This window comes from Peromyscus maniculatus, chromosome 18, assembly GCF_049852395.1.
Source record: "Peromyscus maniculatus bairdii isolate BWxNUB_F1_BW_parent chromosome 18, HU_Pman_BW_mat_3.1, whole genome shotgun sequence".
NCBI lineage: Eukaryota > Metazoa > Chordata > Mammalia > Rodentia > Cricetidae > Peromyscus > Peromyscus maniculatus.
The window spans coordinates 39722372-39750081 of NC_134869.1; the positions used below are offsets into that span (position 1 = coordinate 39722372).

Here is a 27710-nt window from a genome sequence, read left to right on the forward strand (position 1 = left end):
CATACACACATTTTATGTTGAGCATATACTTCCCCACCCCAAACCCTCTCTCTGATCATCCCTTCCCACTCCTGTTTGTCCCTGCTTGTTTCTGGGGACAATTTCACCTCTGCTGCCATTCTATAGATACATACTATATATACATGCATGGCTTTATGTGACTGTATAAAACCTAGGGCTCCAAAACGAGAGAACATATTTGTCTCTCTTTCTGAGCCTGGCTTAATTTGCTTAACATGATTATCTACAGTTGTGTCCACTTTCTTTGTAAATGACAGACCTTCATTTTTCTCGATGGCTAAAAAACATTCCACTGCATATAATTTGCCACATTTTCCTCGTCCACCTCTCTTGTTGGTTGGACATCTGCACTGGTTCTGTTATGTGGTGTGAAAAATGTTGCAAAAAAATACTGATGTGCATGCAACCATCTCTGTATTATGTTGACTTAGAATCTGTGGATAAAGACTCAGAATTGGTAGAGCTGGGTCACATGCCAAATCTCGTTGAGTTTTCTGCGAACCCGCCTTGTTGATTTTCAAAGAGTGGACCAGTTTACCTTCCCACCAGTAGTGTGTAAGTGTTCCCTTTTGTCTACATCCACACCAGCATTTAATGTTGCATCCTTTCCTTTTTTAGTCTTTCTATTTTTATTTTGTATTATTAAAAATGTTCTTTTCTCTACTTCTTCCCTTAGTCTGAATTTCTCCCCATCAATTATCTTTGGATGAACTGCCCTTGAAACAGAATTAAAATTTACCTCAAGAAGAAAGAGGACTTATTTTGAATGAGCTAAGTCACCAGGGGAGAGTGGGGGGAGACCACTCTATTAAAAGTCCTTCGGGGAAGTGAATTATTTATTGATTCAGTTTGTGGTCTAAAGTTGAGGTATGTGTTGGGGAAGAAAGGAAGCATTGTGGCTTGGGACACTTAAAAGAGGAAATGATACACAATTCTTATCTTAGAAATATGATGGTACAGAGAACTAAATTTTGCAATTTAATTGTGTGTGGGGGAGGAGAATAAGAGAGTTTGGAGTTAAGCAAACAGTTTTGATGTTTGACATTTACTTAAAGTCACCATTACAGGTATGTATACACACACACACACACACACACACACACACACACACACAAACAGATAATGCTGCTGTGGATGATTGATTCATAAATAAAACACTGGCCAGTAGCCAGGCAGGAAGTATAGGCAGGACTAGCAGAGAGGAGAATTGAGAGAACAGGAAGGTGGAGAGGAGGAGATGCCATCCTGCCATCCAGGGAGTATGATGTAAAGGCAGCAGGTAAAGCCACAGAATATGTGGCAACATATAGATTAACAGAAATGGACTGAGTATAAGAGTAAGAACTAGACAATGGTAGGCCTGAGCTAATGGCCGAGCAGTTTAAATAGTATAAGTGTCTATATGTTTATTTTGTAAGTGGGCTACGGGACTGCCGGGGCTTGGCGGGGCCTGGAGAGAAAAACTCTAGCTACATTAATGCTAACATTGAAGAAGCTGCTCTTAAGTGTTTCACTTTGTTATTTTTCAGAACTTCATCATTATTATGTACAGGCCATGACCCAGACAGTCATGCTCCTAGCTTTTTTTTTTGCAGACTAAGCTGCAGCCATAGAAGTGAACCTGAAAGAGCATAGAGAGGCTGAAAGAGGAGTCCATACATAGAATGAATCTATTCTCTAAATGACAAAAGACTTGCTATATAAATTAGTATTTGGATTCCTTACCACAGCCAACTGGTTATATTCAACTTTTTTCTAGCAGTAAGAACAATAGTGTTCTTTAAACTTTAACACCATCAAAAAAGAAATAGATAAAGCTCCAGCATGGAAAACTGGGGAACACTATCCTCTTGAAGAAATGATCAATGTCGTGCAATTTGGTTATGACAGAACATTCCACCTCCCATGGTGGATCATGCGGTGCACCAATGATTCAAATTACTCCTCAAATTGGATCCCGACTTCAGGGTTTGTAAAGGACGCGTTTTCAAAAGAGGTCATTGCCGAAGCAATTCCTTTAATCAACAGTCAGCGGATTTACCCAACTGATGGTGCCAAGCATCCTTCCCAGGGACCATGATGGTGCAGATCTTCCAGCACTCAACAGGGTAAGAGGATCAAATGAATTTGTAAATGCAGATTTTTGGTTTATGCCATTCTTTTTCATCTTCTGGAAAGTGATCACTAGGACTTAATCAAGGTTCCTTTGTGTATCATTAACTAATTTTATCTTTCGCCTTAAAGATTTTTTTTTTTAAATAGTGAGTTAAGAAGAGCCCATTCTTAAGTCCTCTGGATTTCATGTTTTCTCTGCTGAAGCCTTGAGGGAAGCTAAATTTAAAAGTAGGGAAACGGTAATTAAAAGTGATTAGGACAAGAAGTTTTGGTGCTATGCAATGTGGACTCAATTCTCCCAGTCACAAGCCGAAGCAAGCAGCAGTTTTGGTTTTCATTATAACCTTACTTGCTATTTTAATAAACATGAACCAGTATTCAAACTTTTAATACCCTGCTGTTTAACTGTTTCCAGAGAGCCATCCAGCTCTTTTTTTAAAAAGCCCTTGTTTTAAAATTTTAATTTGTTTGGCTCAGTCTCACCTTAGAAAGTTGTAGCCTCATGGTAAACTCTTTTATAAGTTGATTTCCAGAATCGAAGCAATTCCTCCCCCCCTCCCCCGCCCCACCTCCTAAGTGTTTCCTCATGCGCGCCAAAGTCATTGGTGCTGACAGCTCCCCCTGCCTTGTTTTATCTGGTTCCCACAGAAGTATGAGAGACAAATGCAGGAATGTGTTCAGCATTGACTGGATGCATCCAGACAGCAGTGGTACTTACAGCTCTTCTAGGAAGCGGAGGCTGTGTAGGAGACTACTGGGGGGCAGGTGACTGATGTTGTTCATGCTGAGGTCCCTGGAGGGGGGAAGACAGACAAGACAGCATGTGAGGAGCAGGGTATGCCACCGCAAGGAAATCCAGCTGTTCGGTTCACACATTTCCAAGCAAGACAGTAAAATGAACTCATTCCTCTGCTTGACAAATGAACGGTCATTTTTCCATCTTAAATACATAGCCCGCCAACGTCAGGGGCTCCTCAAATTAAACACTCTATGAGGAGCTTTCATGGGATTCAAGGTTACTGAGCCCATTCATGGGCTTGGTTGCCATTCTTCATGTTTAAAACGATGCTGAGTCGGACAGAAAAGGAAGCAGACGTAACTCAACGTTGCGCCTCGCTTTCCACAATGTGACAAAGAGAAATGTCTTTACCTGGCAACCCTAGAAGGCCAGTTTTCTCGGGGGATTTTTAAGCACCTTGGAAAAACAAATGTTTTGATCCAAAGAAACTTAAAACAAAACGAGACAAAAAGCTCTCTTCCCTCTCCGAACTTGCTCCTTTTGCAGCTTCTCAGATTGCATTTAATAAGTGAAATGAACCGTAAAACGAGGGTGTAAGGTGATCCAGCTCTGTCTCACACTTCCTGCTGGGCCTACACAGTAGTTCCTGGCACAGGAAACAGCCAGCCACTTTGGGCGGAACTCAATCCATTTTTGTTTCAAGTGAAAGTCCATGTAATTAGATTTTATTCTGATTTTTTTCCTTAAAATTTTTTTTTTTATTTCTCTATTTCTTTACTGTCTTGCATGGTGTACACCATCACTGGTTTTTCTGTCTGTATCTCGGAAGCCCAAAGACTGACAGCTGGACAGACTTTAACCGGGACTAACTCAGACTTGGTCTAGTTGTCGCAGGTTTGGGTAGGAAGTGACCTTGCCCTATCCTGAGAACAAATGCTGTTAGAACATCAGATCTGGATTCCATACTTAAAGCTCATCTTCAGACTAAGTGTCTTTACAATCTGAATTATTCCTGTGGTTAAAGTGCTCACATCCATTGCAAATGCTCATCCAAGTAGATATTGATCATGTAGTTGTCTGGTCAAATGTTAGCGTTAACTCGGTGATGCTATGAAGTGAAGAGTTATCTTAAAATTAACCAACACAGGGTTCGGGAGATAGCTCAGTGGATAAAGCAGTGGTCATGCAAGTGTGAAGACCAGAGTTCAGATCCCCAGTCCCCAAGTAGAAGCCAGGCAGGTATGGCAGCCACTCTGGAGGCAGAGAGACAAGGGATACCCAGGGTAGGCAGGCTAGCTAGACAAGTTGGACTTGGTGATCTCAGGGTTTGCCACTATACCCTGCCTTGGTATAGTGAAGAGTGATTGAGGAAGATACCCAGTGTCATCCCTCGGATCTCCATATATATGAGCACATGTATGCCTCCACATGTAAATATGCTTACACATGCATGCAACAGCACACATACCTATATGTGCCAAGAAAAAAAAAAGGTCATAAATATGTTCAAGGAAGACAAAATGTCTTGATAAATGTTTGAGTATGGTAACTTTGGAACTACTGTTAACCCTGACCTCTATTAGTATATAACAATACAGCCAAATACATGCTATAGTCTCACTTTACAACTAAGCATGGCAAAAAGGTAGGGTAAAATATGTCTGTATTTTTTAAAATTGGAATTTCTCAGCCGGGTGGTGGTGGCTCATGCCTTTAATCCCAGCACTTGGGAGGCAGAGGCAGGTGAGTTTGAGGCCAGCCTGGGCTATAGAGTGAGTTCCAGGAAAGTTGCAAAACTACACAGAGAAACCCTTTCTCGAAAAACCAACAAAACAAAACAAGCAAACAACAATAATATATATATATATATATATATATATACATATATATATATATTTATATAAAAAATTGGAATTTCTCTGAAATTGTCTAGTTAGCCAAAATTAATGAATTTTATTTTGTATGTGTGAGTGTTCACCAAATAGCAGTGTGTCAAACAGGTCAATGTGGTTCCTGGATACCTCACAGTGACCCTGTAATCTCTGAAAAGGATTGACAATTCCAGTCATAGTCATAGCTTGTGTGTGTGTGTGTGTGTGTGTGTGTGTGTGTGTATGTGGGTGTGTGTGTATGTGTGTGTGTGTGTATGTGTGTGTGTATGTGTGTGTGTGTATGTGTGTGTGTGTGTATGTGTGTGTGTGTATGTGTATGTGTGTGTGTATGTGTGTGTGTATGTGTGTGTGTGTGTATGTGTATGTGTGTGTATGTGTGTGTGTGTATGTGTATGTGTGTGTGTGTGTATGTGTGTGTGTGTATGTGTATGTGTGTGTATGTGTGTGTGTGTATGTGTATGTGTGTGTATGTGTGTGTGTGTATGTGTATGTGTGTGTGTGTGTATGTGTGTGTGTGTGTATGTGTATGTGTGTGTATGTGTGTGTGTGTATGTGTATGTGTGTGTATGTGTGTGTGTGTATGTGTATGTGTGTGTGTGTATGTGTATGTGTGTGTGTATGTGTGTGTGTGTGTGTATGTGTGTGTGTGTATGTGTGTGTGTGTGTATGTGTGTGTGTGTATGTGTGTGTGTGTGTATGTGTGTGTGTGTATGTGTGTGTATGTGTGTGTGTGTGTGTGTATGTGTGTGTGTGTGTGTATGTGTGTGTGTGTGTGTATGTGTGGTGTGTGTGTGTGTGTGTATGTGTATGTGTGTGTGTATGTGTGTGTGTGTATGTGTGTGTGTGTGTGTGTGTGTGTGTGTGTGTGTGATTCGCTGCTTTACACCCTTGCTACCACCGAAACAACATCTCTGCCATCGTGGATTGCACCCTCAAACTGTGACCCCCAACAACTCCTTCCTTTAATTGCTTTCATCGGTTATTTTCTCGCAGCAGCAAGAAGAGTAAATAACACACCAACGTCATAGAATTTTTTCCTAAGGGTTCCTGTGGCTTCCGTATCTTGCCCTTGAAAACTCATTTTTCTCTTACAGCTCTGTTTTGTTTTCATTTGACAAATCACAACTGGCCACTCACAGCGGTGAGGCTTCATTCAAAGAATACATTGAAAAATAAGCTAAACCGAGCACCAGCTCTTCCGTGTCCCGTCATCTCCACTGCTAGGATCCACCCAGTGTTAATTTTACTCTTAAACCCACTTCCGCATCCGGCTCTCCTTGTTCTCGGCTGCTGTGGGTCAGGTCCTTCTCACACTGATCTCTGTCTTTCTAGCTGCACCTTTCTGTCCCCCCCATTCTAGGCCATCCTCTATACTATGGCCTCAGTAGTCCACTGGGGTCACCACTCCACCCAGATCCACTGCTAGCCAGCGCCCCCCCCCCCAAATCTTTCTCTTAAATGGATATCTTGGAAAAGAGACACCCCCCCCCCCCCCCCCCGCCAATGGCGAGAGAAGAATTATAGAAAAATACTTTCTGGATTTCCAGGTAAGATGGAGGAGAGGGAGTTGCCTTTGTGTGACCCAGCGAAGGTAAGCAGAGTGAGGAAAAGTAGAGTCCAGTTCCAAAAAGAGAAAGAAAGGAAGATCTCCAGAAACTTACAAATGTGACAGGATCCCTAACAAGGTCAGAGAAAACCATGGCGGACAATGGGGGGAAATCTAAGCTGAGCACAGCTCCAGCTGGTTAGCACCCTGGTGGGATAAGTGGATGCAGAAGACTCTGGTGGGATAAGTGGATGCAGAAGACTCCCCACAAGCGGTACTATGGATCAAGCCCTTAAAAACAGAATGTATACTAAGAAGTTTCCCACACCAAGTTAGAGGAAATGTCCAACTCAATAGATACACAAATTGAATCACAGAAACACAAGAAATATGAAAAACTAAGGTATCTTATTTAATTTTCCTGTTGTGATAAAGTCTTCTGACAAAAACAACTTGAGTATATTGAGTATTGATTAGTTTTTTTGGGTTTTTTTTTGTCAACCTAACACAACCTAGAGTCACCTGGGAAAAGGGAATCTCAACTAGGCTCTCTGCACACAGGAGACAGACATGTAGCTTGGTCTGTTTGGGGGGCCCCTGGCAGTGGGATCAGGATCTATCCCCGGGGCATGAGCTGGCTTTTGGGAGCCCATTACCTATGGTGGGGCACCTTGCTTAGCTTTGATGCAGGGGGGAGGGGCTTGGTCCTGCCTCAACTGAATGTATCAGGCTTTGCTGGGAGGCCTTACCCTTTCAGAGGAGGGGAAGGGGGGGGTAGGGAGTGGAAGGCTGCTGGGGGAGGGAGCAGGAGGAAGGATGAGAGGGGGACTCGTGGTTGGTATATAAAATGAATAAAAAAAATTCTTAAAGAAAAAAGAGTGTGGGATTTTGAAACTTCAGAGCCCACCCCCAGTGACACACCTCCTCCAACAAAGCCACACCTCTTAATCCTTCCCAAACACTTCTACCAACTGGGGACCAAGTATTTAAATACATGAGCCTGTGGGGGCCTTTCCCATTCAAACCACCACAATACTCTCATATCTAGATAGGCAATCCCAATGGAAAAATCAATAAAGAAATGCCAGTTATAAACTAGACCATAGGTCAAACAATACCTAGCAGATATTGATTATAATTAATGTTCCATTGTAGCTGGAAGGTTTCTCCAGTCCCACCCAGCCCCACGGTCCTCAGCCACTTCTTAAATAATCACTCAGAAGCTTATATTAAATATAACTGCTCGGCCATTAGCTCAGGCTTATTACTAACTAGCTCTTACATTTAAATTAACCCATAATTCTCATCTATGTTTAGCCACATGGCTTGGTACCTTTTCTCGATTCTGCCTTGTCATCTTGCTTCTTCTGTGTTTGGCTGGGGACTCCTCACTCCTCCCTTCCTCTTCCCAGCATTCTCCTAGTCTGCTCGCCATGCCTATACTTCTGGCCTGGCTACTGGCCAATCAGTATTTGTTAAACCAGTGTACAAGAGCATTATCCCACAGTACCCCACCATGTGAAAATTGAATACAAATTCTTCTCAGAAGTTCAGGGAACGATCTCTAAAATAGAATGCATTTTAGGTCACAAAAACTAAAATTATTTCATAAATTTTCCAAATATAAAGAAAGAAGTGGACATCCAAATTTAAGAAGCATTTAGTACCTGTACTGGCTGGTTTTGTTTGTCAACTTGACACAAGCTAGAGTCATCAGAGAGGAAGGAGCCTCAGTTGAGGAAATGCCTCCATGAGATCCAGCTGTAAGGCCTTTTCTCAGTTAGTGATCAATGGGGGAGGGCCTAGTCCATTGTGGGTGGGGCTATCCCTGGGCTGCTGGTCCTGGGTTCTATAAGAAAGCAGGCTGAGCAAGTCAAGGGAAGCAAGCCAGTAATCAGCACCCCTCCATGGCCTCTGTATTAGCTCCTGCCTCCAGGTTCCTGTCCTGTTTGAGTTCCTGTCCTGACTTCCTTTGGTGATGAACAGCAATGTGTAAGTGTAAGCTGAATAAACCCTTTGCTTCTCAACTAGATTTTTGGTCATGGTGGGTTTTTTTTTTTCAGCAATAGAAACCCTAACTAAGACAAATTAGGAGTAGGGTATTGTGGTGACAGGCCTGGCCATGTATTTGGGAGGCTTGTGGAAGGACTCTGGAACTTTGGGCTAGAAGAACCATTGAGTGTTGAGAACTCAGTGGGATGTTCTGTGGGAGCTTGGAAGACAAGAATGTTGAGAGCAGTGCAGAGGATGGAGGCCTGGCTTGTGAAATTTCAGAGGGAAATTTAAAGACTCTATCAGGGCCATTTGTTACTTGGAATTAAAACTTTGTAGTTCTGGTTAGCTGGGGCTGAAGAATCAGCTGTGATTAACAAGATACCAGAACTATTAAAGCGAAACTTTTGCTTTACTGGGACAACTGATGCTGGTCAGCTGGAGCTGAGAATTTAGAGGTGATCAAGAAGAGACCAGAAAGCTGGGCACGCCTTTAATCCCAGCATGTAGGAAGCAGGTAGGCAGTCCTCTGTGAGTTCAAGACCAGCCTGGTCTCCAAAGAGAGTTCCAGGACAGCAGGGTGTTACACAGAGAAACCCTGTCTCTAAACAAAACAAAAAACCAAAACAACAACAACAAAAAGAGGAGACCAACACCATTGACATGAAATCTTCTGGGATGTGTTTCCTGAGAGTCAGCACACAGAAGCTGTGTTCCAAGTTTGTACCTCACGTTGGCAGCTGGATCTGGCAATGTGTTAGAGTCACTTGGTTAGTACTGGTTTTGAAGGTATGGAGAGCATGGGTCCTGTAGAGCAGCTGAGGGTCGGCATTGTGAGAGGCCAGGAGAGGCCATTGATGAAGGTATATCCTCGGAGGCAGCTGAAGGCCCAGGTCATGAAGAGAAGTTGAGGCTTGGCACCAAGAAGAGAGCCTATGAGAGGTTACTGGTGTGAGCCCAGTTGTAGCATAGGACCCATCTGTTTTGGAGATGGCAATACTATGGGCCAGTTCAAAGAGTATGTCAGAACCAGCACAACTTTACATCCATCAGTATTTGCTAATGAAACTGGGAACTCCAATAGTTGATGCATGTACATTTATAATTGTTCTATCTTCTTGGTGTGTTGTTGAGTGTTTACATTAAAAAAAAACAGACACAGAGAAAGCAGCAGAGACAGAGAGACAGAGAAAGTGAACAACACTCAGACTACAACCTAATGATGCAATTCAAGATTTTTAGAAAAATATTAAGAAGCTAAACCCAAATGTATAAGTAGCAAGAAACAGTAAAGATTGGGATGGAAATTAATAAAGTGGGGAGTAAAAGAGCAATGAAATTAAAGCCAGTGTTGGTTCTTTTGAAAGACAAACTCTTAGCTAAACTAACTAAAAGAAAAACAGAAAGGAAACAAATTAGCATGATTTGAGTGGATATTGCAAAAAATTCCAATGGAATTCAGAGGACCACTAGGGAATGCCCTGGAAACATATTCTCAAGAACTGGAAATTCTAGAAAAAAATAGATAAATTTCTAGGCATATATGGCTTATCAAATTAAGAACATATAAATAATTTAAATAGATCTACAATAATCAGTGAAATTGAGGCAATAATGAAAATTATCCTCACAAAATAAAAACCTAGGATCAGATGTATTTACTGTTGAATTATATCAAATACTTCTCCCACTGTTCCACAAAATAGGAATGGGTGGAATACTTATTCTAGACAGCCAGTGTTACCCTGACCCCAAACCAGAGGAGAATGTAGTGAAAAGAAAACTATCGACCAATTTCCCTGAGGAATATAGATATAAAACATAACAATAAAGTCCTTACAAATTGTTTTCAAGAACATAATAAGGTCCTACACTATGACAAAGTTGATTTCATTTTAGGGATGAAAAGTTGGTTTACCATATATAAGCCAATAAATTAGTTCAGCATATAGTCCCAGAGGACAGAAATCATATGATCATTTCACAGCAGAAAAGATCTTCAACATCTCTTCCTGAGAAGCCTTGAAGAAGCCAAGAACAGAAGGAACAAAGCTGAGCCTCATAAAGTCATTGTTACATTAAGTAGGAAGAAACTGAAAACATTTCCCCAAATCCACAACGGGAGACAAGGGTGCCCGCTCTCTCTGCTCATATTCAACAGTGTTTGAAGTTCCATCCTGAACAACATCAGAGAAAGAAACAAAAGCATTAAAAGTAGGAAAGATAGAAGTCAAAGCATCCCCGCTTGCAGACTATATAATCTTGTTCTTAAAAGACCTTAATGACTCCACCAGAAATCTTTTATATCTTATCAACAATTTTAACAATGCAGCAAGATACAAAACCAACATACAGAAATCAGCAGCCTTTTTACACATCACTAATGAGGTTAAGAAAGAAGGAAAAGTTGTACTTATAATAATGTCAAACAATAAACAAACAACAATCAAAGGGTCCACAGAAGTAAACTCAGTCAGTGACAGCTTTCTAACTTTTGACTAAGGTGAAAAATATAAATTGGGAGGAAAAATAGACAGTCTTGTCAACAAATGGTGCTGGGAAAACTAAATCCTCACTGGTAAAAGAATGAAACTAGATCTGTCTCTCGCCCTGCATAAAAGTCAATTCAGAATGTCTCAAAGGTTTGAATGTAGGCCCTGAAATGTTGAAACTGACAAAGGAAAACATAGAAAACACTTCAAAACATAGGCACAGGCAAGGACTTTCTGAAAAGTAATCCTAACAGCGCAGGAATTAACACCCAAACTTGACAATGAGATTACATGAAATTCAAAAGCTTTTGTCTAGCAAAGGAAACTATCATCAGAGTCTAAGAGGCAAGCCTACAGAATGGGAAAGATTCTTTGTCCTGTGTGTGTGTGTGTGTGTGTGTGTGTGTGTGTGTGTCCAAGTTAATGTCTAAAGTATACAAAGAAGTGTGAAAATTAAGACACCACTGCTTGAATCAAGTGATAAATGAGTTAAAAAAAAGCTGAAAAAAAAACAGTTCCTAAAAGAAGAAATACAAATAACAGATGAATATTTGAAAAAGTGTTCAATATCCTTAGATATCAAGGAAAAGTGAATTAATACTGCGTTAACTCAGAAGACAGAAAAACAGGAACTGGAGGGTGGGGAAGAGCACACGAAATACTGTGTTTTGGACATGAGATGGCTATTATGTTCATAAACTCCCTGGAGCTATGCCAACTGACATAAGACCCACATGACACCAAGCCAACAGCATCAGCAACATTCTCACAGGCAGCAGTAATTTGAAAGAAAAAAAAATGGAGAAGACATGAAACATGGAGGAGGCTCTGTTTTGGGGGAGGCACCTGGGAGAATGGGAGCAGGGAGATGGGGTGGATCGAATGAAGATGCATTGTTACGTGCATGATATTGTCAAAGGGTAAATAAAAGATAGTCCACTGAGAAAACTGATTGAGGAGTCGACCTCACCCTAGTCAAAATGGCTATCAAGCAGACAGATGCCCATGTGATGAAGGAGGGACCTTTACGTATTATGGGTAGCAATGAGAACTGGTGCAGACCCTATGGACGTTAGCATGGAAGGTCTTCACCATAAGACTCAGCACTACCGCTTCTAGGTACATACTTCTCAGTATATACCCTGAGGACTTCAGATCAACAAACCACAGAGACCCCTGAAGATCTATTTGCTGTAAGAAATGGAATGAGCTTAGATGCCCATCAGATGGGTGAACAAAGGAAATGTGGTACACACACACAACGGAATTGTACTCAGCACCAAAGAAAGGAGAAACCATTACATTCAACTGGAGATCACTACATTCAACAAAATAAGCAGTTTAGGAACAAAAATTACCACACATTTTCTCTCCTAGGTGCATTGGATTTAAGCTTACAAACATGCATATATGTATATATATGTATGTATGTGTGTGCATAGGCAGGCATAAGCCATGGTACTGGAAAGGCCATCCTGAGAAGGGAGGAAGAGATTTTAAGGTGTGTGTGTGTGCACGTGCATGCGTGCGTGCGTGCGTGCGTGCGTGTGTGTGTGTGTATGTGTGTGTGTGTGGGGGGGGTAGTGGAATACATGGGACATGACAGAAGATGGAAGAGGCAGGTGGTCAGCAAGAGGGGGCTTCAGAGGATGGAGAGGCCGGGGGGCAGGGGAAGGGAGTCAGAAGAAACAATACAAAATGGTATCCATGTATAACAGTGCCAGAATGAATATGTTACTTTGCACGCTAACTTAAAAAACAAAGATCTTCCCCTGCAGCAGTTGTGGAGAAGGATGAATGACTTGGCCAGTGTGGTTTGGCCCAGAGCTGAGGCCCTGAGGAGGAGGCTCTATGCAGGACCCAGCCTGTATCAACAGCAAAATAGGACATGTGGGACGGCCCTGACTCTCCTGCCTCGGAGCTTCTGCTGGCTCCCCGAACTCTGTGAAGCTTAAGCATTTCAGACTCTTTAGACCTGTCTTAACATATGCTCTCGTCTCCATTTCTGCGTTAATTCTCTTCACCACTCAAGACACCGTTCAACAGACCCCTATGTTTCTGATACAAACTTCCATCTTTCCAAGTTAATTCTGTATTCCTTGGCCAGTCAATTCTGTATGTATACAAGTTAATTCTGCATTCCTCGGCCAGTCCTTGGATGCCTGAAGTGTCAAATCCGCGTTTCTGCTGAACAGTTTGGCTCAGATCACCTGGGTCACTGTCTAAAGGATGCTCCAAATTCCTCAGCTCCCATCCTTTGCTGCAGTCTCCTGGCAAAACCCCAGCTCTGGAAAAACACCAGCATTTATTTTCTCTGTGACTATTCCAGGGTACTGAGTGCCACTAGGAAAGATCAACCCACGGACGTACAGAACAGTGTCTATAAATTCCTGCTCTCTGTGGGTTTCCAACTGTGCTACACAATCCCGTGTTTTGTTATTGCCCAACTCGCTCCTCTGGGAACCATTTCCCACTTTACGAGTTGCTGCACACCTCTTAATCAACAGCCTCTCTCATCATGCCCTGGGGATACCTTCCCTCTTACTTCATGGAAATAACTAGAATTCTTTGGACCACCAAAGATGAAATAGGCCAAATTCTAATTCTCCTTTGTCTCCTGCTTACTATAGCCATACTTCCCTCCTTGCCTGGCCTTTCCCAGGGGTCTTACATACTTTAGTGTGCCGCATACAGTGGCACACTACTCTATGCTATAAATGGAATGCTTGTAACCCTCCCCCAAGGCTGTTCAATCTCTAATCTTTAAGGACAGTACTTATAGACAGGGCATTTTGGAGGTAATCAGGGCATGAGGATGGTGTCCTCCTTATGGGGTTGGTGTCCCGATAAGAACTTCCCTCAGGGGGGGTCCTCTGTTGTTGGCCATGTGAGGACACAATGGCTGCCTCAAAACTGAGCAAATGTGACTCAACAAGTCCTGGGTCTTGGATTTTCTATCCTCTAGAGTTGGGAGAATTAAATACTTGTTGATAAAGCTATTTATTCTATCATAAATCAGTTAGAGTTAAGACCCACCAGAAACACTTCTATTTTATGTATTTGCAGCATCTTCCCTTTCAATATGAGCACGGTCAAGTCTCTTCCACTGTTAATGTGAAAGAAAAATGGGGTCTTTTAATCTCACGGGACCACTCTTACTTTGTTTCTGGTTAGTGTTGGCAGTCTGACCCTCTCATTCCATCTCTAGTCCTCAGGATGCAGGCACCCATTCCTCCCCCATAGTGAGGGAAACTGTTCTTGCCAAGGACCGGCCATCTCCATATCGAATTTCTGAGCACATGACTCATTTGATCTCTTGCACTTGACGTGCCCTTAGTGGAAGATCTATTGGTTTGGAAGTCAACACTCTTAATATTTCCCCAATGTGGCTGTGGACTCATTTGTGGAATTTTCTCCTACCTATTGTACAAATGTTGATATTGTTTGGAGTTTTTAACCTTTGAGAGCACTCTACCCAGTACCCTCTCCCCCTCCTTCTGTGGTTGGCCAATGTGTTCATGAGCATGTGCGCGCGCGCACATGCATATGGAGGTCAGGGGTTGAGATCAGGCGTTTCACACATTATTTTTTGTGACAAGGTCTCACATTGAACCAGAAGCTCACTGATTTGGCTATATTGGCTGTTGTGGAATATTTAACTATGTTACATTTGTTTATGCTCTGTGGAACATTACTTTAACTGTGTAAAGATGTGTTACATTTGTTACTTTAACTGTGTAAAGGTGTGTTACTTTTGTTTGTGCTGCATTTATTTAATTATGAAAAGACATGTTGCTGTGGGATGTTAATGTATGTCCTGTGGGAGCCCTTCTTGGGTTCCTTGTGGCGTTACCCAGCAGGTTTGCATAGAGGATGATTAGGACCATGGGCCTGAGTGCAGGTGTCTGAGATGGTCTGCACTTGGCTGTACTGGGGGATGGTCTGTATGTCAAGCTGCTCTGATTGGTCAATAAATAAAACCTGATTGGTCGTGGCTAGGCAGGAAGTATAGGCGGGACTAACAGAGGAGAAATAAAAGAACAGGAAGGCAGAAGGAGACGCTGCCAGCCACTGCCAGGACAAGCAGCATGTGAAGATGCTGGTAAGCCACGAGCCACGTGGCAAGGTATAGATTTGTAGAAATGCGTTACTTTAAGATATAAGAACAGTTAACAAGAAGCCTGCCACGGCCATACAGTTTGTAAGCAATATAAGTCTCTGTGTTTACTTGGTTGGGTCTGAGCGGCTGTGGGACTGGCGGGTGACAGAGATTTGTCCTGACTGTGGGCAAGGCAGGAAAACTCTAGCGACAACATGTTGCTGTTTCCCCTTGCCTGCCTAAGGCACCTGATTGGTCTAATAAAAAGCTGAAAGGCCAATTGCTAGGTAGGAGAGGGATAGGCGGGGCTGGTGGGCAGAGAGAATAGTAGGAGGAGAATCTGGGAGGGAGAAGGAGAGGGACACCGGGGGCCGGAAGCCAGGCAGCCATGGCCGGCCAGCCATGAGAAGCAGTAAAAGTAAGATATACAGAAAGGAAGAAAAGGAAAAAGCCCCCGGGCAAAGCATAGAGGAAGAGAAGCAGGTTAAGGTATAAGAGCTAGCCAAAAATGAGCCTAAGATAGGGCAAACGTTCATAACTAACAATAAGTCTCTGTGTCATGCATGATTTGAAAGCTGGTTGGTGGCAAAAAAAAAAAAAAAAAAAAAAACTACAATTGGCCGGCAAGCACCAGTGATCCTCTCGTTCCCGCCTCCCAGCGCTGGGATTATAAGAGAGCGTATTCTACACTCAGTTTTCCCATTGATTCTGGAGGATGTGAACTAGGTCCTTAGTAGTTTCCTGTCTACAAAGCCCCAAATGCAGCTCTGCCCCACCCCCCTTTTCTCTCTATGTATATACCCTGTTGCTGGCCCTCACCATCCAAACAGCCTCCCAGGTATATCCTGCCTGCTCTCGGTCTCTTCTCTTCAGGCCACCCTCCAAGAGGCAGCTGGAACAATCTGTGAGCACAGAATTACCCAGATTACCACTCTGCTGAAACCTCTTCATCGATTCTTTTCAAACTTTACAAATGACACCTCCATGTCTTAATATTGCATACGAGCTCCATGTGAGGCATCTCAATCCTTTACCAACCGTGAATATTAATTCTCATTCAGCTTTCAAGATCTACAAATTGATGGACAACTTTAGTTGTCATAACGGCGTAACTGTTAAGCAAATCAGGAAAACAACAAGGCTAACAATGACAGAGAAGATTTTTTTCTTTTTCTTCCTTGGCATTTGCAGTATGATTTCCATGACCTTGGCTTACAGACTTTCATTTTGTCTTTGTAGACTCAGTATCATTTAACTCTCTGCCAGATACCTTTGTTGACAATGAATCCAGGCTGGGGTTGATCCAGCACATTTTAATGGATTTTTTTTTTCAGATTAGCTTACAAAGAAAAGCTGTCCAGCGAAATTCAAAATAAAGGCACAGGCTTTAGTAGCATTTTATAACAAGTAATGACACTTCCAGGTACTTTACCTACAGTATTGTTTGGAACTACAAAAGGATGAATCCTCAAATATTGTTATTGAAGTACAGCACATAGAGTAAAACATGTAAGTCCCTAGTCGTCAGTGGAATGGATTTTCACAGTGTTAACACACCTCATAAAACAGTACAAACACCACAAGTAGAAAGAACAGGGCCAGAGTCTCAGGGGTCACCTCATTGGTCTCCACTCACCACTTGCATCCGAAGCAGCCAGGCTCCTAAAGACTCCATAAAAGGAACTCTGCAGTGCATAGTTTTGAGTGTGTTTAAGTTCTTTGCTCATAATTTTTTAAAACAAAATTTATCTTCATGTCACGTGTAGCCATAGCTTATTCATTCTCAACATAATGAAACATTTCATTTTGTTATTCTACCGCAATTTATTTGTCTATTTGGCTGTTAAAGGACAGAGGTTGTTTTTAGTGAATAGTGTTATGAACCGTGACACTGTAAACATTTTGAACATGTCTTAAAAATATACATTTAGAAGCCAGGCAGTGGTGGCACACGCCTTTAATCCCAGCACTCAGGAGGCAGAGGCAGATGGATCTCTGTGAGTTCAAGGCCAGCCTGGTCTACAGAGGGAGATCCAGGACAGCTAAGGCTACACAGAGAAACCCAGCTTTGAGAAACTAAATACACACACATATACACTCTCCCAAATATTTCAACTCTAATGCATCCATTTGTTGTCACAAACATTGATAAGCTTCCTCTTTTCTATTTTGTCGTTTTGATAGGTCTACCCTCTCTCACTGCAGTTTTAATTCACATTTCCCTAGTAGACTTATGTTTTTTGTGTATGAACTGACCGTCAACATTCTAGGTTTTTTAAAGTTCCAGAAAAACACTTTTTCTTATTTGATGACATTCAAATTGGAGGTGAAACACTTGTTGTTACAAGTAAATCCACACTGAGTTGTAAAAGAGGAGAGCGCTCCTCCCTCCTCCAAGGCTACATCTCTTGGTTTTCAAGTTGACAGTGTGATAACTGCTGTGGGATGATCCTTCTGTACGCTGTGAATATGTACTACTCTCATTGGTTAATAACAAAGCTGTTTGGACAATAGCAAGGCAGGATAAAGTTAGGCAGAACAATCAAACTGAGGACCGGGAAGAAGATGGGTGGAGTTGGGGGAGATTCGAGGCAGCTGCCCAAGAACCAAGATGCCAGAGGACCAGTAGAGCCATGGACCATGTGGCAATACATAGATTAATAGGTATGGGTTAATTTAAATGTAAGAGCTTAGTTAGCAATAAGCCTGAGCTATCGACTGAACATTTTATAATTAATATAAGCCTCTGCGTGGTAATTTGGGAAGTAGCTGCCAGGTATTTGGGAACAGGCGGTCGGGACAGAAAGCCCCACCTCCTCTTACAGACATTCTTGATTTGCTTGAAGACCTGAACAATCTTGAGCACATCGTTTGCCATTTCAGTTCTCTCCTCTGCATCCCCAATGGCGATATTAACGACAGTACCCATTTTATAAAGTTGTCATTGAGTCGTTGAGAAAGGATCACACTGCCGTATGTAGATTACCCCCAACATGGCTTGGCACGCTGCATTACATCATTTGCACATATTAGTAAACAGAATCTCTCTTTTTAAGATTCGTTTTTATTTTGTATTATGTGTCTCTGTGTGGATATGTGCATTTGAGCGTTTGCCTGTGGAGGCCAAAGATGCCAGATCTTCAGAGCTGGATATAGGTCATTGTAAGCTGCCTGATATTAGGTGATGTTGTGAACTGAGCTCAGGTCGTTCTCTGGAGTGGTACTTGCTCTTCACCAGTGAGCCATCCCTTCAACCCCTGTAGAGGAATCTCTTAGAGATTTTTAAAATTATGTCTTTTGCCTGTACTGATATAACAAGCGTAAGGCAGTAAGAGTTCATTAATATTTATAGTTCTCTTGAGGCATTTTTAAAATTATAAGACAATTTACAAAGATTTAGAGTCAGCTGGATTGTGCCTTACTGGCATCTTATTGAGTGACTATCTTAATATTATTTTTAATGGAAACTTCAAAAAGACTGAGCTTTAAGCCAAAGCACACCTGAACATTTTTTTATTATCATTCTAACAGTAAGGGGTAGAGGTAGTTAATGTGACTGGTTATTAATCTGCCTTACTTATGTCTAATGGGAGAAGGATTAGTTACTGATAGTCACATGTGGGAGATGACTTTTCTAGAAATCTCATGTATTCAGATAGGATCTGCAAAATAAGGAAGTAAGCAAACAGGAAACAAGACCAAACCAACCAACCAACCAACCAAACAAACAAACAAACAAGAGCAAAGCAAGTCTTTTCTCAATCCAGAACCAGCAGCATACATTCAGGTGTAAATGTTTTTATACTTTCCTCAGAGGAAGGCCTTAGCCAGAAGAGTAGTATTTACTTGGGCAGTTGTGATATGTGTTTTTGTTTTTCCAAATCCATGCCAGCAAATTACCAATGGTGGTCACAATCTACAGCACTGACAAGGACTCACAAGAGCAAGTTTGAAACAAGAAAACAGCAACAACAATGACACCAATGTCTGTCATTCTAGCACTTAGGAGCAATAGGCAGGGGCATCATAAGTTTGAGGACATTGCGGGCCATGTAGTGAGATTCTCCATATACATGCTGACCATTTGGTGTACTAATTACTACATGGTCAACTTGTTTGTTCTCAAGAATAATTGTTCTCAAGTTTTGAGAATCAAAATTTCTCAAGGGTGACTGTATATTCCCCGAAGCAAATGTAGTGTTGATAAATTCTGAAAATACACTGTGCCACTGAGCATGTCATAAAAATCTAAGTTTCTAGGACAATAGTTCTCAACTTTCCTAATGCTATGACCCTCTAATATGGTTTCTCATGCTGTAGTGACCCCCAACCATAAAATTATTTTCATTGCTACTTCGTAACTGTATTTTGCTATTGTTATAAATATCCGATATTTATGATGGTCTTAGGTGATTCCTGTGAAACTGTCATTCAACCTCAAAGGGGGTTGCAACCCACAGGTTGAGAACCACTGGTCTAGAATATAGATGTTCCATCTCCTCTGTCTTCCTCCTCCTCATCTATGTGCATTTTTCTTGGGGGAAATCTCATCTAATGTCTTAGTCACTGTTCTGTTGCTGTGAAGAAACATCATGACCAAGGCAACTCTCATAAAAGAAAGCATTTAATTGGGGCTGGCTTACAATTGCAGAGGCTTAGTCCTTTATCATCATGAGAGGGAGCATGATGCTACAGCAGTAGGTAAGAGCTACATCCTGATCCCCAGGCAGAGAAGAAGAGAGGCTGGACCTGGCCTGGGCTTTTGAAAACTCAAAGCCTACTCCCAGTGACACACTTTCTCCAACAAGACCATACCTACCCCAATAATGCCAAACCTTCTAATCCTTTCAAATGGTTTCACTCCTTGGTGACTAAGCATTCAAATAAGGAGCCTATGGGGGCCATTCTTATTCAAACCACCACATCTAGCTACATGGAATTAACACTGGGAGCAATCATTTCCCTGAGATGCAGATCTTCCTTCCAATAGCTTTTTTGAACTTCTCTGTGTGGTTAACAAACCAGCCATCAAAATTCAATATTTTCAAGCAGAACTCAATGTTTTCTTTTTCTTTTTTTTCTTCAAACCAGTTTCTCTTTGTGTTTCCTTGGCATGACTAATATAGCTTTATTCTCTCAATCAACCAATCTAGAAGCCTCAGGCTTGGTTTTTCAGATTTCATTCACTGTCATTTAAATGGTTATCAAGTCTATTGATTATATCTCTGATGTGTATCCAGAATAATAATATACAACATTTAATAATAGCCAAGCACTTTACATACACATACACACATGAACACACACACACACACACACACACACACACACACACACACACTCACATATAATTTCTGGACAAGGATCCTCTACATGGGTGAAGAAACAGACATGTACCACTTAAGTAGCTTTTCTAAGCTAACTGGCCCTTTGCACTGGAATTCATGATATAGTTTCCACTTCTTCTTGCCATAACTCAAATTTAGAGCCTCATATTTGTCTAGTTGTTTCACTCTGTGAAGTTCTGTGGACATAAAGGGAAAAGTCTCTCTCTGATTTTCTGAGTCTGTTCATGACTTGTGCCATTTCTGGATGATCTGACTTCTTCGTCAGCACCATTAGAGTAACTCATTATTTAAATCTCTACTCTGGACCATCTAGTCTGCTTCCACTTAGCCTTGGGACATCATTGCCTTGGGACATCATTCCTTGTCTCCACATTACCTTTTTTTTTAAAATTCTATTGAGACAGGGTCCCCTTACATAGTCAGGTCAGCTTCAAACTCACTCTATGTAGTCTTGGTTGGTCTCAAAGTCACAATCCTCCAACCTCAGCCTCCTGGGTGGTCAGTTACAGGGGTGTGCCATCATTGGTAGCCTGGGTTCTTCTTGAACACAATTTGCATCCCCTGGCCCACGTCCATTCCAGACTCTGGAGCTGGAGCTGTAACTCTGTGCTATCCGCTTGTCTGAGGTAAAAAGTAAACACAAAGGCTCACCTCACACTACACCTCCACTGTCATATTTTCCCTCTCCCTGGTCTAGCTGAACTTGGTCTAATTTTTTTCCCCTGGAGGATAAGTGAACTAATATTACATGATACCCTTCTTTTTCTTATAATTTATTTGCCTAGAAATTTAAGGCATAAATGTACTTGTATCATGTTTATGGATTGCTGCAAATTTGCCTTTAGGGGTGAAGTAGTGTCAGGACATAGTTGGTCTTATATTCCCAAGAAGCATCTTTGAAACTTAATGGGAAAGATAGCTTGTCTGTGTGGTACTTGAAAATGGACATCTGAGTCCTAACAAAGACTGTGCTGTAATTCTAATGTAATTCTACTGCTCATTTTAGGTGTACTATGTATTTTCCTTCTGCTTAGAAAAATGAGCAAATAAGCAGCTTTGGAACTGGGAAAGGATTTTCAAACTTCACACTGCAGTTGACATTATTGACATATGAAACTGGAAGTTTCTTTGTTGTGAGCTGGGTATCCTTTGCATTGTCAAGTGCTTAGCAACATTGCTGGCTCTATATAACTGTGACACCCTTCCCAATGATGAAAGCCCAGCATTTTTTTTTATAGATAGTTGTGGGTTGAATTGTCTCCATCTAATATTTGCATATTGAAATTCTAGCTCAGAGTAACTCAGAATGTGACTGTAATTGGAGTCAGGATCTTAAAAACACAATTTGATTAAAACAAAGTAATTGGGCTCTAACCCATTAGGACTGTCATTTGTCATCGATGGGAAAACATGGCAGAGACATTACAGAAGAGTACTGTTGTTAAGTCATAGAAGGGAACAATGGAAGGAAAGGCCTTCAGAAGAAAGTAACAACTCTGTGGCCATGGATCTTGAACATCTGGCCTCCACAAGTGCAATGCAATCAACCTGTTTCATTAAACCACCCAGCCCATGGCATTTTGTTACAGCAGCCCTGGAGGAACAACAGACAGACATTGCCAGGTAAGTGTCCCCAGGGTAAGTCACCACTGGCTAAGAATCACTGAACTAGAAGACACAAACCACACATAGGGAGCTATTAATTTTGCCTTTTCCAGGACAGAAAAACTAAGTTTCTAAATAGTTTTTTTTTGTTTGTTCTGATACAGGGAATATAGAGGATCTTCTCTATTTCTTTTTCACACCATAAATCCTTTCCAAAGATAATTTCATCACTTTATAATTAGATAACAAAAATATAAAATAAAAAGCAGTCCAAAAGGCCATAAAGATATAGATGAGGCTATAAAGATATGATGTATACATAATCTTGGAGTAACTCTGGGGCTGTGCCATTGAGTCTCTGTTGGGTAATTCTGAGCTTGTGGTTATACCTAATGACTATAATATTTGAACAGAAAATACCCTACAAACACTTTGAAGAAAACGTCTTCCAAAAGTGCCCATTGTTCATTGAAAGACCTATTTTATTTTATTCAAACAGAAATTATCATTGTATTTCCTATCCTAAACAATAAAGACAGTGCTGAAAATCTCCTAGGCCATAAAATATGACTGTGGGCCTTCCAGGACAACAGGATGAAATCTTTTTGTTTTCTCCATAGTCCATCTGACATTCTGAAACACATAGAAGACCCTTATTTATCATTATCAAAAAGAGTGGACCTCCTACCTAGCAAGTACTAGTGTCTGGCTTTGATCTACAACACTGAAAAGTTTATCACATAAAAATTTAGAAAGAGGGCACAGTAGGTTAAGTTTCCGTATCAAAAATATCCCGAAACACAGTAACTCAAAGAAGGTAGTTTGTTTTTCCTTCACTTGATAGTTCCATGTTTAGAAGGAGTGGACTAGTGAATGGACTATTCATTCTGCTTTGTTCTGAATGAGGACCTCCAAGGACCTTTAGGTTTCTGAGTTACTTTGCCAGTATCTTCAGAATTAAGCCATTTGTTGACACTTTCCACTCAACAGGCCAAGAGAAAGAAGTCCAAGGCAAGAAGTTACATACTTAAGAGAACAGGAAGTTATACATTACTGCTGTGGAATATTAGCGGATGATGTGTTACACTCATTAATGCTGTGGAAATATTTCTTTCATGGTGCAAAGATGTGTTGCATTCTTTTATGTTGCATTTGTTTAGGTGGGGCTGCAAAGCAGAGGAAATAAATAGGAGAAATCTAGGGGAAAGGGGAGGGGGGAGTGAGAAAAGGAGGAGAGGAAGACGGTGGAGGTTAGCCACCAAGCCACATAGCCAGCCATGAAGTAAGAAGGAAAGAAAAATATATAGAATAAAGAAAGGTAAAAAGCCCAGAGGCAAAATGTAAAGAGACACGGGAAAATTTAAGTTAGAAAAGCTGGCTAGAAACAAGCCAAGCTAAGGCCAGGCATTCATAAGTAAGAATAAGTAACTGCGTATTTACTTGGGAGCTGGATGGTGGGCCCCCAAAGAGTTAAAAAAAAAACCCAAACACCTATACATTACCTCTAACTATATTGTCTTGTTTAAAACTTAATCTCCCAGCATATTTGGAGGTATAGGATCTTGAAATATGAGTTTCCATGCTGACCAAATGTGCCCAAATGGTAGAGATCCTATCACTTCGAAGCAGAAGAGATAATGGATATAGAATAATTATTAATTGCTGATCTCTGTCATAAATATGACATGGATTTGTGGTGGGAGAATGGTATCTGGTGAATGTACACATACATATGATGTGGGCAGAACTTCCAAAGGAAAAGAAATCAATCTTAAGAAGTGGAAAACGTTACATTAAAATGGTTGAATGGTAGGGTGTTTGAATAACTTTACACATGCACATGAATAAAAACAGAACCAGGTTTTTTTTTTTTTTTTAAAAAAGTGGATTTGATCTATGGCATCCTACTTCCTCCCAGGGTTTCTAACAGGGCTTTGGTGCTGAAATCTAGCTATTTTAGGACTAAATGAAAATGAGATAAGGATCTCAAGTGACAGGTCAGACACCAAGTCATTGTTAGCTCCAGTCACCTTTGTGTCTCTGTGTCTATATTTCTCACTTTAAGGTAGAGTGGTAAGGATAAATGAAGTAGGGTGTGAACAGTGCCTGATGCTTGAAGGACTCTTCTCAGCTGCGGGCTGGAGTCTTCTGCATGGTCCAGTCCTCGTCTCTGGGTTAGATTTTTCTCCCTCAGAACTTTTCCATACTGTCTGTATTCCAGCCCCAGCAGACTGCCTTTTATTCTCCTACCGAGCCACAAAGTCAAAACAAAAAGTATATTTCAAATGAATCCTTTCCTCCAGGGTTATGCAGAGTCTTGTCCTGAGGTTTTCTGTGTCCAAGATGGCTGCTGTTTTGCAGATCTGAGACACTTCGGGTTAAGTGCCATGAGGGTGCAGGTGTGGGCCCAAGACCGTCTCCCTCTGGTGACACCTGTCAGCTGATGCACATTTGTTCCTCATTGCTGGGTGCTCTTCCGCGGCCTGCACCCGCTCTTGTCTCTCCCTGTAGAATTCTTCACAGAGGAGCCACATTAAATTCTAAGACAGAACCAGATAAGCCCTGCACTGCCCAAAATCCTCCGCAAGATGGCTGTTTGCTCTTGGATAGAATTCAGATATCTGAGCCAGGTATCTGATCCCCCTCCACTCTGGTCTGACATGTTCCCCGTGGCGGCTCCATTTTAGTTTTTCCCAGCACCACACAGTCCCTAAATCTCAAGTACTTTCCTTTCTCAGGCCTCTTGCCACACATTCACCTCCATCCAGCGTACTCATCTACACCTACCCTCCCTTGCAGTTGCGGGTCGCGCCCCGTGTTGGCTTGAGTGAGGAAGGCCACCAGAGGCTCGTAGATTTGAAAGCTTGGTCACCAGGAAGCAGCACTATTGGAAAGGATTAGGAGGTGTGGCCTTGTTGGAGTAAGCGAGTCACTGGGGGTGGACCATGAGGTTTGGAAAGCCCATGCCAAACTCAGAGTCTGCCTGTCTGTCTGTCTGTCTGTCTGTCTGTCTCTCTCCAGTACAGGTTGTAGCTCTCAGCTATTTATTGCTCCAGCACCTGCCTGCATACCGCCATTCTCCTCACCGTGATGATAATGGACTAAACCTCTGAAACCGTTAAGCCAATCCCAGGTAAATGCTTCCTCTTATAAGAGTTGACTTGCTCATGCCGTCTCTTCAAGCAACAGAACAGTGACCAAGACATCCCCTTTCTTAAATGGCATTATCCAAGAGAAGTCCTTTTGTCTTCTAGTCTAAAATAGATTGCTTTTTTTTGTTGTTTTTCCAGGTTCTGCTCTCTCTTTTTCTTTTCTTTCTTTTTTTCAATACAGGGTAGTTTTGGTGCCTGTTCTGGAACTTGCTCTGTAGACCAGGCTGGCCTCGAACTCACAGAGATCCGCCTGGCTCTGCCTCCCGAGTGCTGGGATTAAAGGCGTGCGCCACCGCCGCCCGGCTCAGGTTCCGCTTTCTGCCTCTGTTTGCCTTCACACCCTCTCTCTGATTATTTTCATTTATGATTGATAGCTTGTGGCCACACCTTTCTCTGCTTCCTGTATTCCTTTCTTAAATGTCAGGAGAGTGTGGCGGCACCACACGACCGCCTTTTAGCTCAGCTTCTAGCCCGTGGCTCAGGAAATACTCCCGAGTGACTGGCGGTGAAATGAGCGTTATGTCCTCCTTTCTTTTTCTTTCCCTCTCTTATTTCTAGGAAGTTGATTTTGAATCGCTGTTCTGGGAGTCTTGAAGGATAGTACAGCAGATGTACTGGAGAATATTGGCATTGTCCTGAGTGCTTCCTTGACATACTGACTAAAAGGCACCTTTTGCATTTGTTATACATGCTCATCTTTCTAATCAGAATGATAATAATGGATCTGATTTTTTAAGGAAGGGACATAATAAACTTCACTGACTAATTTTTGAGCAATTTCCTCCTGAATATAGAAACTATGAAAATGCAGCTGTATTTGAAGCTGACAGAACCCAGAGTCCAGTCTTAGTTTTGCTGTTGAATAGTATGTCAGTCTGGATTGGTAGGCCACCATTTCCATAAATAGGATTTTTTTCTAGTAAATGGAAGAATCTTTACAATTCTTGCCTCAATAATATGAGAAATGTGAGTATAATATTTAAAATGCACAGTCTGGGCTCTTTTGAAGTGTTCAGGATATACTTAATGAGTGAGTATATTTCTACAATGTTTCAAGGACTTTACATTCAAGTAGGAACTGAGAGTTGTAGTTCTCCAAAAGAACAAAATGCTGCAAGACGAGCCTTGAATTATGTTCAACTACCCAAGCTTTGGAGTTAAGCCTTCCTTCCTTCTGAGCTAAGAGAACCTGTAGATACTGTTATTAACTCAAAAGAGGAGAGAGAAAGCTTTCTCCTGCCACAGCGGCACTTGGCAGGAATGCCATGGGAATAAGTTCCAACTTTAATGCTTGTCCTCTTTTCAGTCTGGCACTGACTGATCAAGTCTTGCTATTTGACTTACAGAAGCCATTTTTTTTCTATTTTAACTGAGATTCCAGTAGAAGGAGCAGATTCAGCAAGCAGAGAGGAGAGATTTCCAAAACTCAGATGTGCAGTGAGGAGATCAAATGAATAAGGCCATTTGGAGAGGCATATGAGGCTTCATGTTAGCTACCAAGAATGTGGCTTCCTCACACTTTCCAAAGCATTGATGTTGTAAAAACAATCATCTCCCATTTCTTAATAAAAAATGTTCATTTTTATTCTGACAGTTGTCTCAAGAGCTAGGAAGACACCGATGCCTCTAAGGAAAAAAAAATCCGAAGACATTATTTGTTGTGATTGGTTCAATAAATTACTAGTCTGAAGACAATGTAAATTACAATGTTTAAACTCTTTTAGGAAAGTCTGACTAGATATATAATCAGAACTTTAAAATGTCAATGTGAGCTACATCCACCGTATAATTAATTGTTAGTCAAGAGGAGTCAGAGGCAGGGAAGAAGAGAACACTCATACCTTTATAGCAAATTTAACGCAAGGCACTGAAGTGTGAGTCAATAATACATACTCATTATGAAGCTAAAACTCCCGAGAGGACAAGGGATTGAATGCATGACGAGAAGTCTGGCTCACAAAGCGTATTACAGACGAAAAGGTAAGAAGCAAGAAGCTGTGCCAGCTCATGAAAATCACCAGTAATGGCTGGTTATTTGTCAGCTCCAGTTGCTCTAGGGTCGGGCTGTGCACAGCTGGGTGGCTGTTGGTGGCACCCCCCAGGGCCGTTAGTGGAGTATGTTATCAAGGCTGATACGATTGTTATCCAGCAATATAACAGTCTGTAATTTTAAATGTGCGATCTAATAATGTGAAACTTTGTGTTCTTTTATTTCTTGTTTTAAAAGTAATTTTTGTGTGTGTGTGTGTGTGTGTGTGTGTGTTTGCACATATGTGCACAGGTGCCACATTGGGCTCCTGGAGGTCAGAGGACAGAGGACAACTCTCTTGGGGAGTCCTCTCTCTTCTGCCACCTTGTGGGGTCTTGGGTATTGAACTCAGGTCATCAGACCTATATACCAAGTTCCTTTATCCACTGAGCCATCTCACTGGACCCTCTTATTTCTTTAAATTAAAATTTTATTTTAGTTTAAAGTGGTACACACACACACACACACACACACACACACATATATATAAATATATATATATATATATAATATACAAATATATATAGATATAGATTTTATCTATATAGATATGTAGATTAAAATACAATATATATTATAGTACATGTGATAGTATATATAAACTGATAAATTAATATTAAAAAGGAATTATAAGACTTATAATAAAAAATTAAAGTCTTAGTGTCAACCTTCTTTCTCTG

The 27710-nt window shown here is 41.4% G+C and overlaps 1 protein-coding gene across 2 annotated transcripts in view; it reads right to left on the minus strand.

Annotated features, from left to right (window-relative positions):
• The window catches only part of Lgr5 (leucine rich repeat containing G protein-coupled receptor 5), a 134536-nt gene that overhangs the window by 67325 nt on the left and 39501 nt on the right, over positions 1–27710 (minus strand). For both annotated transcript variants that reach the window (XM_006988970.4, XM_076553925.1), the window contains exon 2: positions 2855–2929. In XM_006988970.4, the coding sequence (XP_006989032.1) occupies positions 2855–2929 (75 nt within the window). The remainder of the gene's footprint in view (positions 1–2854; positions 2930–27710) is intronic.